We start from the raw sequence: 15,908 nt of genomic DNA, 5'->3' as shown, positions 1-15,908 counted from the left end.
TTCCCTCCCTCCCTGCTCATGTCTCTGCTGCCTGGAGCTGCCTCCCCAGCTGGGAGCTGTTTCTTTGGCCCCATGGTTCTTCCCTGCCAGTGCTCACAGACCCCATCCCAGTCCCCGTCTGCACAGCTCTGCCCTGCAGCCACGCTGTGTGTGCAGGGCTCAAAGAACAGGTCACACAAACCCTGAGGAAAATGCAAAGGTGATGCTGGTTTTATCTGTAGGCTGGTGGGGGGTGAATGCGCTTGCTGAGGTTCCTAGTAAACCTCAGCGTGACATTTTAAGAGTCTGAGACCCTGCTCTAACCTGCATTGGTCTCCATTCCCACCAAGCCGAGCCAGAGAAAAGTGGAAGCGCAGGTTCAGGAAAGCACAGACTGCAGCAGGAAACCCCTGCCCTGAACATACTCATGAAACGTCCCCTCAGAAATGACCTGGGCATGAGCTGGAGCTGTGAGCAAACCTGACCCAGGCAGCAGCCTCTCGACAGCAGAAGGACCCTGCTATGCTGGGGCTCGCTCCTTCCACCCACAGCTTCTCCCCACAGCGCCATGGGGAACTCCCCGGGCAGGCTGAGTGCTGAGCCTGGCAGGCGGCAGAGTCCCTGCCCCAGCACACAGCCCCTGGGGTGCAGGGACCCTGCTCGCAAGGACAGCCCTGGGCACCCCTGCCTGCACACCCCTGCAGTCCCCCCCAGCAGAAGGCAGCCCTCATGCCCTGTCCCTCTGACCATGCAGCAGGGAAGCCCTGCTCTGCAGCACGTCCTCCTCCTCCACACCAGAGAAGGTGGGAGAGACCTCCTGAAATGTCCCACAGGCTGTGGCATGTGCCAGCTTTTGGAGATCTCTCCAGGCACTGCCGCTTCTTTGCCCTGCACCCGGAGACTTACCGTGTCAAGGGCTGTGAAGGTTTCTCCTCCCGTCAATTCTCAGCATCCTCCCAGCCCAGACTGCCTCTAACCTCTCTCTGCCTCGCTCCTCTCCCCTCGGTGCCTGCAGGCAGTGCCCCCAGCCCTGCTCCTGGGCAGAGCTGTCTCTCTGCAGCGCTGCCCGCTTGCCATGAGCTCCCTCCATCCCAGGAGCCCAGCCCAGCTCAGTAGCAGAGGACCAGCCCAAGGCACCACTTGCTCTGCCCCCTCGGGGCTCCCTCCACGTGTCCCTGCGCCTCCAGGGAACCTGCTGGGAACAGCCTGAAGCCATCACTGATGGTCCCTCCCTCAGCTGGGGAGAGACACTTCTTTCCAGCAGGGGTATTTCTCCTATTAGAAAATATTCGGGCATGAGAATCACTTTTTCTGTCCCATATTTAGGCAGGATTTCAGGAAGGTGACAGGGAAGGATCTAATATTCCATGCTGGGGAAAATGTCTTCACTTCGATGAATTTAGTCATTGCATTCTGGGTTTGTAGTCCTAGGCCTCCAAAGACATTCAGCAATCTTTTGTCCTTGCCATGTCTCTGCTCTGAAACAAAGCCTTTGCACACACGGGGTCGAGGACACTTGGTACCAGGACCCCTTATGGCAAGTCAGAGCTTGCCTGGTTCCACAGCGTATGTGCTTCAGCCCTGATGTGCAGCAATGCCCTCAGCCAGGGCCACAGACACGGTGAGCTGGAGCCGTTCATGTCAGAGACCGAGCTGTGACACTGATGGAATGAACTGCCAAGGCATGGTGGCAGAGCTCAGTGCAGCTGCTCTTCAAGGACAGCATCCTCCAGGCACAGCAATAGTCCCGATCGAAACTGAGTCTAGACCTGTAAGGCAACTCAAGGGTACCATAAGGAGTGTTGACTACTTGAGGAAGAGTTAAAGAAGAAACAAAGACACTGTGTGGCCACTGCTGAATTTCATAAGGGATAGAGGAGAGATTCTCCATGTCCTCTCATCCTCCGTCTTCACCAGCAAGGTCTCCCAGGCCTGTGTGACTCGAGGTAGGAATCTGGAGAAGAACAGCCAGCAGTGGATGGGGATCAAGTCGGGGTCACTTGGACTAATGCAATCTTTACCAGTCTCTGGGACAGGAGGGGCGGCATCCCAGGGAGCTGAGCGAGCAGGCTGGTGGCACAGTGAGGCCACTCTCCATCGTCTCTGAAAGCTCACAGAGACTGGGAGAACTCCTTGACGCCTGGCAGCACCCAAATGTGGTCTGCACTTTTCAGAAATGGCCAATGCATGAGCAGTGGAACTAAAGGCTGTGCCCCAGAGCACGTCCACTCAGATCCCACCTCTGGGGGTCTGGAAGAGAAGGTGACTGCATTTACCCAGGGTAGATTGTGCCTGGCCAGCCTCTTTGCTTTCTGTGATGAAAGGACAGGACTGCTGGACTTTGGGAGAGCGGTGGTGGTCTTTTCCCTGGAAGTCAGCAAGGCATTCAGCAACATCCCCCACAATATTCTTGTGGCCAGGAGAGGATATTATGGTCTGCATGGGTGTATAAACAGATGGGTAAAAAAGAAGCTGGATGGTTGGGCTTGGAAGGATGCTAGATATAGGGAGAATCTTTTCAGTCATGAGGAAAGTCAAACTCTGGAAGCTGTTTCGCAGGGAGCGTGCACCAGCTCTGTCCTGGAATGTGAACAAGATGTGTTTGGATAAAGCCCTGACTAATCTGGTCTGACCCTGCTTTGAGGAAGAGGTTGGTGGAGACACCTCCTGAGGTCCCTTCCAGCCTGAAGGATGCTGTCCTTCCTTCCCCTTCATGGTTTCAGGGTAGAGGAAGCTCTCAGGTTCTCCCTGACCCCAGAAATAATTCACATCAGGTGCGGGGCTGCCTTACAAGTACCCCCAAACAGCCCTGACCACATCTTTGGCATCCCTTTTCATTTGTCCCAACCCACGTTCTTTTTTACTCTCCTAATACCCTTCCAAAAAGAACAGCCTACCTTGGTAATCCTTTCAGAGCAGGTTTCTCAATAGGTGTCAGCAACCATGTACAGAATCTGCACATCAGCCAGGCAGCAAAGCCACCATCACAGAAATGGAGACGAGGCACTTGACCAGCTCCTTCAAACCAGGAATCGGTATGCCATGCCACCTGAGATTCCCTGGAACCCTAAGCTTTAAGTGCAGAGAAGTGTGAGTCCTCGTCAGGTATCCTGGCTTGTCTCCTGACCCATGTGGTGCTTCAGGCTGTGGACAGAACCAAACCCAACTCTGTGACTAGGTTAGTTCCATTTCACATGCTGACATGCAGGGCAGATGAAGGGAGCTCACAGCTCCAGGCTCTCTGCTGCACAGGTAGGACTTTGGGAACTGGAAGTGCAGGTACTGGTGGTGTAGCACTAATTCAAAAACACCCTTGAGAGCTGCTCTATTTTTCCTTGGCTCCAAAGCTCACCCTGCTCAGATTTTGAAAGGACTACTTCAAACCTCTGCAACCCAAATCTCTACAGCCTTCTCTCATCGAGGGTCTTGTACCCCAGGAAGAGGAAAACTTCCAATTCAGGCATCAACCCATTGCCCAGCCTGCCTGGAGAGCCGGGACAGTTGTGCCACACAACAGCCAGCCTCAGAGGGAAGCTGGAGGTAGTGTGAACTGAAGGGGTTTTGACTCAGATGGAAGCTCAAATCCCGAGCTGGCAGGACAACGTTGGCTGCAGTTAGACATATGATACTTGTCACGACTGTGAGCTCAGACCTCGTTGGCAGAGGTTCTCACACGCCTCACTGAGGAGGGCAGGGTGTCGGGGAGGTGGGAGCACGCTTCTGTTTCCCTGATCCCAGGACAGTGCCCAAACCATCCATCCCTTGGCCTCTGGCATCCCATTACATGCAAAGCTGGTGGGCCTTTTGTCCATAATCATGTTAAAATGCATCAATAATCCTTCAAGTGCTTGTGTGATTTCCCTAAGGGTATCGGTATTTAAAAAATTAAGAAAAAATTTTTTAAAAGATTAATCTGCCTGAATATAAACACCTGCAACATAGCAGTCTGCATCTGTGGGTGCCCTTCTGGGCAGTGCCCATCAGATCGGTGTTTGCACTCTAAGGCATGATACCCCATGCCCAAGTACATATCTAAGTGGTTCAGATGAAGGGCGGTCTTGCACAAGTCACCCTTTTTCTCCCCACATGGCACGGACGCTGCTGGTTTGCCTCTCCAGAGAGTGGCAGAGGCTGGATCCCCTTCTCAGGACAGACTCCTTGCCAGAAAGACACAGCCGCGGGGGGAACTCAGCAGGTTTTTATGGCATTTCACGCAGCATCCGTTTTGATCTCTTTGGTGCTTTTCTGTGACGGCTCTTTCTGCACAGACGATCATAAACAGAAAACGGTTTCATAAGAGATGGTCAAAAAGGCCCTGTTGTGGATAAGAAAACTCACCATGAGCTCTGGAACGAGCGAGGAAGTTTATAATGAGCACCAGGAAGAACCAAAAAGCTCAAGGCCTCTTCTGAAGAGTGAGAGGCCCTGAGCAGCAGTGATTGGCCATGGGTAGGTCTGGGAGAGAGGGTCGGGGGATGTCCGGGAGAAGCAAGGGGATGGCTGATGGCTTTAGCAAATCCTTACAACCATGCCTGAGCCCAGCAATGGACAGCAGTTGATGCCTGCAGGTGGAAGAGGAAGAAGAGGAGGATTGTCCTGGGAATATGGCAGGAAGAAAGGCCCTTCTTGTACAAACAGGGACGATAGAGACATTTCCACCCTGTGCGCATGGCTCAGCCTGGCAGAAGGGGAATGCCCACTGCTGGGGGGGAATGTGCTCAGTAGTGCCCAATGAGCTGACCTTGATCTCTTTTCTTCCTTCACTGCCCACGCTTGGATGGACCTCAGGCAAATATCCATGAGCCTGGAGAACGCACAAACCTCCTGGGCTGATGTCCCATCACATTTTGTTTGATTCAGGAGCATTAGCAGGGCTTTGGAAGAAGCTGCACAGTTTGTGGAGAACTCACAGCCATTGCAGAACCTCAGAAAACCACAGCTTTGTGTTTGAAGAATGAGTCAATGAGGACAGAAAGTCATCAGTAAAGCTTGGGACATGATGGGGTGAGAGTGAGGTGGGGAAGCAGGGCTGGTGGTTAAAATCTGCAGAGAAAGAGGCACAGGCACAGAACAGTGTAGGACAGCCTGTGGAGGGGATGGCCCCTTTGTGGGGGCTGGGACCCCCCAACAGAACTGAAATCCTTGTCCTTTCGACTATGGCTGCTGTCTCTTCCACTCTAGCCCCTGAGAGGACACCAGTTCCTTAGAGCCCCAGCACTTCCTTGCCTCCTCACCCACCCTCCACACAGCCTGGGAGGAGTCCTACTGCAGCCCTGCCCTCGGCATTGCATCCCCACATCTCCCTGCTCCCTGGAAGAGCCCTGAGCATCGCAGGAGGGAACGGATCCCCATTCCTAGGGCATGGGGGTCAGCGCTTGAGCATCTGCTTGATGAAACACATCAAGGCCTTTCACAGTTGCCTGCACATCTGATCTTCAACCTGTAAGCAGTGCCTCACCGTTCCTGCTTCACCGGCCCCCAGAGACAGTCGCCTGTCATCTCATTCCCTCCATGATCTCTTCAGTGATGGCCCTCAGGGGGACTAAATAACACCTGCAGAAACTTGGAGACGTGCTGCTGACTTTTCCTTCTCCAGAGGCCAGTTCAGTCTTCTTTCAGTATCTGCAGTTCAGGACCTTGGCACCAGAGGGCTCATTAACATGCAAAATGCCCTACCCAGCCAAGTCTCTGGGCATAACTTTCCTTCACTCCTCTGTTCTTGTGTGGTTAATGTGAGAGGTTTCAGGAGTGTAGTCAAAGTGAAAAGTTTTCAATACTAAATATCAGTAAGAAACCATTTCTTCTTTTTCCCCTTCTTCTTTTTCTGCTTACACATTCAGTGGTACCAGAAAACTCCAACTGATATTGATCCTCAGCATCTCCTCACGGAGGCTGAAGATGTAGGGAAGTCAAGGCCCTGTATGTCAGACTGGCAGTCTTTGTCCCTACCTCCAACCCCACCATTTCTCCCATCAGCCCCCTGGGACTTACAGCACCTTTGTTCAAACCTGACCTTTCTCCACTACAGTCCGTAGCTGCGTGTTTCAGCCCATTGGCACCAACTCCCACCCGCTTTGCTTGGAGAACGAGCTGCACGCAGACACAGAAGGATGTTTCTTAATTCCAGCAAACAAAACCAAATGAAGGTATGGTTCAATAAAAAATAAACCACTCTCCTCTGCTGTCTATTCAGTCCACCTTACCTCCTCTGAAGTCCGCTTTCCACCGTGGATGGCCTTAGACCAACAGAAAACACATGTTTGTGTCAAGCACAGACCCCAAGAACCCCCAAAGCACTCCCTGCCCCAAACTCTGTTTCTCCATACTCACTCAGAGCGAGTCACACGCTGAAGTCATGAGCTCCCTTAATGCACAGAGGGAAGCAAAGAGGCAAAGTGCATGGAATGCTCTCTTTTGAAGAGCCAAATCTGCACTAGACCCAACATAGCGGGGTTACAAGAGCGTCTTCAAGTAGACTCTGCAGCACCTAGACCCACTCATTTCTCATTCTCCTCCAGTGCTGGACACCTTGGGGGCAATTGTCCAGGCTTCCCTTCCTACTCAAGGGAGAGAAAGGAGTTGTCTCAACTGAGATGCTTTGGCCTACCCTGCCTGTCCACAGCTCCTGCTCCAGAAAGGCTCCTGTCAGCCTTGGGTAACATTTCCCAGTACCATGTGGGGTCTTCAGCTACCCCTGGGAATCTCAGAGGCAGTGGCCACCTCGGTGTGGGCAAGTGCATCAACCCCTGAAGGAAGATGTTAGGCAGAAGTTGAAACATATGCAGAAACGACCTCGGTGTAATAAGTGTGTAAGAAGGCTTCATCTTGACAGCTTTGACACTGGTCTGTAAATTCTCATTATTTTTCACAGACCATGGATATGGACCAGCAAGGCTGATGACACTTTCTCTCCCTCGATGTAAATACAGATTTCTACATCCGGTCCCTTTTCACTGGTAACATTTGAGTTTGCTCAAGCAGCTACTGCTTTGATTCCTGTCCACTGATGGCAGTTTTCCTCTAGAGTCCTGCCTTGAGGCGCAAAGGCCTGGGAGACCTTGCTGGTGATAAGAGCACATGAAATATCTCAGATCTATCCATGCCCACTCTTACTAGATTTAGGAGTGATCCCATATTATCTTTGCTTCTCCTTGAACTGTCCCTGAAGTAGTAACAGCTCATTATGGTGCCCTTGAATTTACATCCAAGTTTCAACTGAGTTTTGAGAGAGACCATTTCTGTGCTTGGAGGATGCTGTCCTTGAAGACCAGCTGCACTGAGCTCTGCTGCCCTTCAATGCTGCTGACCACAAGACCGCACCAGAACTCCCCAGAAGAGGCCAAAGTCTGCTCCTTTGATGTCTGGCATCTACAGCCTTCAATTCTCCTTCCTGACTTCCCTCGGGAGCTGGGACCCCACTGTTTCAGTGTCAGGACAACCAAGGCTTACACTGACCTTCAGTCCACTGGCCAGCTCTCACCTGCTTGCAAGTGTCAGATCCAGGTCTGCATTACACTTGTTGGCCGATTTGGCAGCCGTGCTAAGAAGTTCTCCCAAGACACACCTGAGCTGAGGCCAGAGGAATCCCACCTCCTGTGGGCTTGTGCTGTGCGTGGGGGGCAGCTGAGCCCACTCCTAGCCCCAGGGCCGCAACCATGGATTGGGGGCTGAATCCCTTCCCTCGGCACTGCTAAATGAGGTCCTTCCCTGTCCCTGTCCGGGTGTCCTGTCTACAGATGGGCCAATGAAAAGGTGATTCCTGGAGCTGACTCTTCTTCAGATGGGAGAAATGCCCCTGCTGGAAAGAAGTGTCTCTCCGCAGCTGAGGGAGGGACCATGAGTGATGGCTTCAGGCTGTTCCCAGCAGGTTCCCTGGAGGCGCAGGGACACGTGGAGGGAGCCCCGAGGGGGCAGAGCAAGTGGTGCCTTGGGCTGGTCCTCTGCTGCTGAGCTGGGCTGGGCTCCTGGCATGGAGGGAGCTCCTGGCAAGCGGGCAGCGCTGCAGAGAGACAGCTCTGCCCAGGAGCAGGGCTGGGGGCACTGCCTGCAGGCACCGAGAGGAGACCTGCGAGGCTGAGAGAGCTTAAAGGCAGTGGGGAGTGGGAGGATGCTGAGAGCTCACTGGGGGAGAATCTTCACAGCCCTCTACGTGGTAAGTCTCTGGGTGCGGGGCAATGCAGCTTCAGTTCCTGGAGGGATCTCCGAAAACTGGTACATCTGACAGTTTATTGGTTCTGTCAGGAGGACTCACTCACTTTCTGTAATGTAGAGGAGGAGGAGGTGCTCCAGAGCAGGGCTTCCCTGCTGCACGGTCAGAGGGAGAGGGCATGAGGGCTGCCTTCTGCTGGGGGGGACTGCAGGGGTGTGCAGGCAGGGGTGCCCAGGGCTGTCCTTGCGAGCAGGGTCCCTGCACCCCAGGGGCTGTGTGCTGGGGCAGGGACTCTGCCGCCTGCCAGGGTCAGCACTCAGCCTGCCCGGGGAGCTCCCCACGGCGCTGTGGGGAGAAGCTGTGGGTGGAAGGAGCGAGCCCCAGCAGGGCAGGGTCCTTCTGCTGTCCAGAGGGTGCTGCCTGGGTCAGCCCTGCTCACATCTTCAGATCACTACAGGACTTTCCCAGAAGACTTTTGAAGAAGCACAGCAAAGCAGGGGCTACCTGAAAAGCAAGTATCCTGTTCTTTCTATCTTCTACTCTGGGTTGCCTGGGTGGGCAATGGGACATAGAAATTAATGTCTCATGTCAAGAGGAGGCACTGAATTTCCAAATCTGTTACTCTTGGAAGTGAATAAAGCAGGGAGTATGAGAAATCAACACACCGCGGCTTACAGACAGCATCAGTACAACTTCTCCAGGCTCATCAGGGTTGGTCTGATGATCCCATCAGAGCCTGCATGGACAGAGAAGACATTGTGCAGTGCCCTGCTGCCAGGAGGGGTCTGCAAGCAGAGCTGAGCACACAGCGGGTGGGATGGGGTCTGTGAGCACCGACAGGGAGGAGAGGTGGGGACAGGGAACCAGCTCTCGGCAGGGACAGCTCCAGGCAGCAGAGACCTGGGCAGGGGGTGGGAGGAAGCTGCAAACAAGCACCGGGGTAGGCTCCGTTAAGGCAGCTCTCATTCGGTCCTTCACTGTGGATGTCTTCTGGGCATTGTCTGCTGGGCAATGAGCTGACTCTCCCTTTAGGACATCCCCTCTTCAGGACCCCTGACCCTCTGCTTTGCCTGTCCTGCTGGGCTTGCGAGCTGCCCTCCAGAAAGGCACAGCTCTCCTGTAGGATCCCAGGGAGGGCTGAGCTTTCCCTTGGAGGTCAGTACTCTCCGCTCAGAGTCCTTTGCTTCTCTTGTGAGGGACGGTGTCCTTCTCCATCACAACTCCACCTCTGGGGTGGGGAAGAGAAGAGTGTGCAGATCTGCCCTCTGCAACAGTGCTCCCCTGCTTTCATCAGAGTCCAGTGGTTTGGTTTGGTTTCTTTTAATGAGTAATTTATGTGTGAAGTCATCTTTGAGGCAGCACAAGGGAAAGAGCAGGGCAGCTGGGTAACAGACTGATGGACACTGCAGCTCACCTGACTGCACTAAGCCACAGAGAGCTGAGCCCTTTTGCCTCTCCTGTCTCAAGACTCTTCACATTTTCAGTCATAGAAATGAGCATTTCTACCCCTAAAAAGAACACTCATCAGATGTGATGGTGGAAAATAAAAAACAGAGACAAAATTCTTATAAGGACACGCTAAGCCTCTCTTCTGCAGCCCACGCTCTTGAGAGTCATGAGTGCAGATACTGATCTTTTCCATTAAGGGCGGATGACATCTGACATCCCTTGGGAAAATTGGAGCTGTCACAAACCAGCTGCCAGGTACCCACTGCAGCAGAGAAAAGCTGGCTCCTTGGCCGTGGACAGAGGTCCTGCTCCTCACAGCACACTCAGCCAGCACAAACCAGAGAAGGAAATGCATTTCAATTTTAGGGGGGGTGGATTTCTATGAAAAAAGGAGTGGCTTTGCTTGGAGAAGTCTGTCATACTTTTTCCTTGTCTTTTCCAGTTTTGAACAGTACCCCTATGCCAAGAAACAGCAAATGTCCAACGGCAGCTCCATCACCCAGTTCCTCCTCCTGGCCTTCGCAGACACGTGGGAGCTGCAGCTCTTGCACTTCTGGCTCTTCCTGGGCATCTACCTGGCTGCCCTCCTGGGCAACGGCCTCATCATCACCGCCATAGCCTGCGACCACCGCCTGCACACCCCCATGTACTTCTTCCTCCTCAACCTCTCCCTCCTCGACCTGGGCTCCATCTCCACCACTGTTCCCAAAGCCATGGCCAATTCCCTCTGGGACACCAGGGACATCTCCTATGCAGGATGTGCTGCACAGCTCTTTCTGTTTGTCTTTTTCATTTCAGCAGAGTATTGTCTTCTCACTGTCATGGCCTACGACCGCTACGTTGCCATCTGCAACCCCCTGCACTACGGGACCCTCCTGGGCAACAGAGCTTGTGTCCACATGGCAGCAGCTGCCTGGGCCAGTGGGTTTCTCAATGCTCTCCTGCACACGGCCAATACATTGTCACTACCCCTCTGCCACGGCAATGCTGTGGACCAGTTCTTCTGTGAAATCCCCCAGATCCTCAAGCTCTCCTGCTCACACTCCTACCTCAGGGAGGTTGGGCTTATTACGGTTAGTGCCTGTTTAGGATTTGGGTGTTTTGTTTTCATTGTGGTCTCCTATGTGCAGATCTTCAGGGCCGTGCTGAGGATCCCCTCTGAGCAGGGACAGCACAAAGCCTTTTCCACGTGCCTCCCTCACCTGGCTGTGGTCTCCCTCTTTGTCAGCACTGGCATATTTGCATACCTGAAGCCCCCCTCCATCTCCTCCCCATCCCTGGACCTGGTGGTGGCAGTGCTGTACTCAGTGGTGCCTCCAGCAGTGAACCCCCTCATCTACAGCATGAGGAACCAGGAGCTCAAGGATGCCCTATGGAAACTGGCCCAGTGGACGCTGTTTCACCGACAATAACCTGCCTCCCCTTCTCTGCACATTCCCCAGAGTTTATCTTAGGCCACGAGTCTGATTTTTTCTCTTGTAATAATCCTGCTTATATATAATTTTCTGGGTTTATACTCCTTGTCTTGCGGCTTGATCCTGTGACTCTTGCCCAACACTGTGTCAGATGTGGCATGCCCAATAGCAGCTCTTCAATAAAAGGGGATCTCCCAGGTGCAGCACCTGAAGGCTGGGCTCTTCCCCGAGAGTTGCTTCCAAATAAATATCCAAGGAATTGATATTTTAAAAAGTCTGTTCTCCTTTTTATTCTCAGTGTTTTGGGATTAAGCTCACGGTACCATTGGGTTCCACTGGACCAAACGGTCTGGATTTAAGAGCTCTCTTCTTGGTGTCCAATGGCAGGGGAGATGGTCCATGAGCTCCCATTATCTTCTCACATTTCTTCATGGATGACAAGACTGATGGCACATACCAGAGTCTCTGGAAATGACTTTGGAGGGGTGAGGAGAGGAGAGGATTGGGACCCACCCCGGGCCCTGGGCTTGGAATGAATGGAGACTCAGAAGGTGAAACACCCTCCAAGGTGAAGTCCCCCAAAAGGAAAGCACCAAATCGACGTATCCATGGACAAGGACTCTGCAGTGCCATGGGAGTGAGTGGGGACCCAGCAGGCAGAGGGAGGGGAGACTGGAGAGATGCAGGAGGTGCCGGAGGAGGTCCAGGGCCAGGACTGTCATGCTGTCGTGGGGAGTGGGGCAGGTGGGAGCAGAAGAGGGGGCAAATTCAGTCAGGGTTGGGCATCACCTGCAATATGAAATCAGGAGAGCCAGCGAGTGAGTAGCCTCCATTTCCTCGTGGCCTTGGGGCCAGCAGCATCCCTGGGGCTGATGGGGAGGCTGACCTTCCCATTCAGTTCCATTCACTCCTTCCCATCGGCAGGCAGATATTCAGCCATCTTGGCAAGAGAAACGCCACCATTCTGAACATTCCTCCCTTTCTTCTTCTTCCCCCCAGCTTTTAATTGCTGAACATGACGTCATATCATATGGAACATCCCTTTAGTCACGTGGGGTCAGCTGTCCCAGCTGTGTCCCCTCCCAACTTCTGTGCACCCCCAGCCTACTCGCTGGTGGGGTGGGGTGAGGAGCAGAAAAGGCCTTGACCCTGTGTAAGCCCTGCTCAGCAGAACGAAAACAGCCCTGGGTTATCAACACTGTCTTCAGCACAAATCCAAACCACAGCCCCATACTGGCTACTGTGGAGAAAATTAACTCTATCCCAGCCAAAACCAGCACACCGCTCAGCCCCCAGCATGATGTGCAGGTGTGGCTGGATCACAGGCTGTCCTCCCCCAGGGACATTCTCAGCAGCACCTTGTCCTTCGTGGAGATCAGCCCCACCTCTGGCACAGGCCCCACGGTGCTGCAGAGTCACCTGGGACAGCAAACCCCTCTCCTGCCGGGACTGCACAGCCCTCGCCTCTTTCTCTCTGGCCTTGGGCACTGCAGCTTTTGCTGTCGGGGTGGCAACCTCATCCACCATTCTGTGGCCACCTGCCACCCACTCCAGCATGCCTCTGCTGGGAAGCAAAGCCTTTCCACACACGGGGGCCCATCTCTGGGGACCAGGTTTGCATGGGACAAGTCTGCCCTTGGCCCTGGTGCCCCATCGGAGGGGCTGCAGCCCAAATGGGCACCAAAGCCCCCAGCCTGGGCCACAGAGAGCAGGAGCCGTGTGTGCCATCACAGAGCTGTGACTTCAGTGTAACAAGAGCTGAGGTGGGGAAGGACAGCTCCCACGGCTTTTGTGGTGGGTGGAGATACAATATTTTGAGGAGAGACAAACAGGGAAGACGAGAAGTGGGGGCTGCCTTGTGTGACGTCAGGGCAGTTCAGGTCCATGGAGCTCCTCTACGGCACAGGGAACAGGTGAGGTGAGAGCTTGTGTGGGGGTCAGACGAGAGGCCAGAAAAGATGACACTGCGGTAGGAGTTACTTCTGGTTTGTGTCTGGCCAGCAACAAAACACCCAGAATCACTTGCTCACTCCCCCACTACAACCCCAGGGGGACAGGGGAGAGAATCGGAAGTGCAGAAGCGAGAAAACTCAGGAGTCAAGACAAAGAGGGTTTAATAGGTGAAGCAAAACTGTGTGTGAAGGTAAAGCAAAATGGGGAATTCATTCACACTTCCCATCGGTCAGCAGATGTTTAGCCACTGCCAGGAAAGCATCATGTGTGTCAGTTACTTGGGAAGACAAATGCCATGACCACAAATGTCCCCCCTTCCTCCGTCTTTCCTTGCGGTTCTTTTGTTGAGCATGACATCATTTGGTACAGAATATTGCTTTGGTCCGTTGGGGTCAGCTTTCCCAGCTGTGCCTCTGCCAACCTCTTGCGTACCCCCAGCCTACTTGCAGAGGGGGCAGAGTGTGAGAAGGAGAAAACCTTCAGGCTCTGCAGGGACTGCTCAGCAGTAGCCAAAACCCTGGTGTGTTACCAGTGCCGTTTAGTAACAAACCCAAAGCAGATCACCATACGGTCTGCTATGGAGAGAATTAACTGCATCCCAGCCAGACCCAGGACAGAGCTACAGGTCATAGAGTCAGGGTGAGGAATGAACTAAGTCTTGTTTAAATGACCTGAGGAAATCTGTGGATCACAGACCCTGGCTCTTATGGGGGACTCGGTCTCCCTGGTGTTCACTGGTCAAGTGAGACAGCAGGATGCAAACAGTCCAGGAGGTTTCTTGTGGAGGTTCTGGAAAAGTTCTTAGCACAGCTGCCAAACGGGCCACCCAGTCTGATGTTCACCTGGAGCTGGTACTCCCAAAGGAGGAAGAGCTGCTCAGGGATGTGAGGACCAGTGTCTGCCTTGGCTGTAGTGACCATGAAATTGCGATCTCTCGGATCCCCAGGGAGGTGGGGAAGGAGAGAAGCAGAGAGCAGATCCTGCACATCAGGGCATGAGAACTTGACCTACTGAGGACACTGGCAGGTGGGAACCCATGGGGGCACTGTCAGGGCCCTAGAGCAGCCTCACTTGGGCCTCCACTGCATCTCTGCCCATGGGCCCAGGAGACCACTGAAGCCCAGGCCTGAGGTTCAGCCCCAGCTTCATCTAAGCTGTAGGTGTTCGGGTCTCCAGACACAGCCAGAGACACAGCCTTGCCTGGCCATGGACCTTGTTGGTTCGGACTTGCAGAGGCACTCCCCAGCTTGAGTCTTTATGGGGTGTCCAATGAAATGACACCATCGCCCTCCAGGTGCCAGACCCCGGCTCATTCACAGAGGCCTAGGGCCTTTCTGCTGCCTTTCCTCCCATCACTTGGTCAGGTTTTGGGAGGAGAGGGGGGAAAAGCAGGTGAGGTTTCTGGGTGCCAAGGATTGAGATGGGGGAGCAGAGCCCTCACATGTGAATCGATCTAAAGGCTATGCTAGTTCACAAGTGTTCTCTTCAGCTCCTTTCTCGGAGGCCTTAAATCTTCAGCAGGAACCTGGAAATGCTGAGATCCCTCCACCTCCCTCTCTTTTAGCAATTAAGTTGATAGAACCCAAGTCAGAGGCTTTGTTTAAATTCTGTTTAGAGCCTAAAGCACTGTCTTGGCAGGGCTCCTCTTTACACACTCCAGGACACTGCCGGCCACCTTTGTCACCAGCTCACACTACTGGGTTTTGTTTTGCCTTCTGTCCCCAGCACCACCAGGGCCTTTTCTGCAGAGCTGCTCCCTCTGCCACTGCAGGCTGTCAGTCTATCGCAGGTGCAGGACCTGGCCTTTTTCCTTTGTCTATCTCATGAAGTTCCTGAGAGGACAGTGGATACAGGTGTTAAACTGCACAGGGCTCAGCAGAGTCCCCTGTGCCGCCTCACCAAACCCCAGTACGTCCCCTGGCCTCCAGGTAGAGCATGGCCCCTTCACCACTGCACTCTCAGCCTCATCATCCAACTGGTGGGTTACCCATATGTTTGTCTACCTGTCCAGACTGGAATGCCCTAACTTGGGTACAAGAATATTGAGGGAGACCACGCCAAAAGTCTTGCTGAAGTGGAGGTCAACGACATCAACTGTTGTCCCCTCATGCACAAATGCAGCTACTTCATCATGAAGGCAACCCGGTTGGCGAGGCATGATTTACCCTTGGTAAGTCCATGGCGATGCTCTTCTCTTTCAGGTGCCCAGAAGTGTAACCCAGGAGCACTCATTCAATGGCTCACCCCCCACCAAAGTGAGCTTGTGCAGCCTGTGGTTCCCTGGGTTGCACTTTTGGCCACTTTCAAAGATGAGTGCAACTCTTGCTTGTCCTCACTCACAAGAGACCTCTACCAATCCAATGACCTTTCAAAAGGGATATTCCAAAGAAATATTGGTCTTGCCCTGTAACTTCATTACCACTGTTCTTCCTGTTATACGGTGTATTCAGTTTCTTTAATCTTTCATATAATTTCACCTGTCCTGATACAATGACCATTTCTGATGTCGTCTTTGCAGATGCAGACTCTCTAGACAAAGGCCCATTCCATTATTTGCGAATTTTCTCATTTGTTCATTCAGATAACTCTCACCTACTCAGGGACTTAAAAGCTTGCCTGTCCTTCAGTAGTCACATTGGCTCTTTAGCCAATTCTTTAATTATGGTTGTATCTAACTTTTTTGTATCTATCTCAAACATTTCTCATAAGATTATCCCTTGTAGAAAGGCAACTTCATTAGAGACAGCTTGTACTTAGCATATGGTTGAGGAGTGTGTTTTATTGTTTATGAAACTTTATCAAGCTTGGCTTTTCTTTGCTTGCAAATAGAAAATATTCTTACGTGGCCTGTGTGCAGCCAGTTCTCTGAGGAGAGCAGGTGGGAGTTGGTGCCATGGAGCTGTAACACCCAGCTGCAGAGATCAGTGGAGAAGTCTGATGCAAGGAAGAGTGATGTAAGTCCC

The 15,908-nt window shown here is 53.1% G+C and overlaps 1 protein-coding gene across 1 annotated transcript; it reads left to right on the top strand.

Moving 5' to 3' along the window:
• Positions 1 to 10,221: 10,221 nt before the first annotated feature.
• Positions 10,222 to 15,162, top strand: LOC142076173 (olfactory receptor 14A16-like). The gene is made up of 2 exons (XM_075138552.1): positions 10,222 to 10,964; positions 15,147 to 15,162. The coding sequence occupies exons 1-2, from the start codon at positions 10,222 to 10,224 to the stop codon at positions 15,160 to 15,162; spliced, it is 759 nt and encodes a 252-aa protein (XP_074994653.1).
• Positions 15,163 to 15,908: the final 746 nt, after the last annotated feature.

Source organism: Calonectris borealis, unplaced genomic scaffold (genome assembly GCF_964195595.1).
Source record: "Calonectris borealis unplaced genomic scaffold, bCalBor7.hap1.2 HAP1_SCAFFOLD_35, whole genome shotgun sequence".
NCBI lineage: Eukaryota > Metazoa > Chordata > Aves > Procellariiformes > Procellariidae > Calonectris > Calonectris borealis.
The sequence above is the reverse complement of the archived record's forward strand: the minus strand, read 5'-3'. Positions and strand labels throughout refer to the sequence as shown.

Coding starts and splice junctions, on each gene's coding strand:
- LOC142076173 (XM_075138552.1), top strand. CDS start 10,222: ATGTACTTCTTCCTCCTCAACCTCTCCCTCCTCGACCTGGGCTCCATC.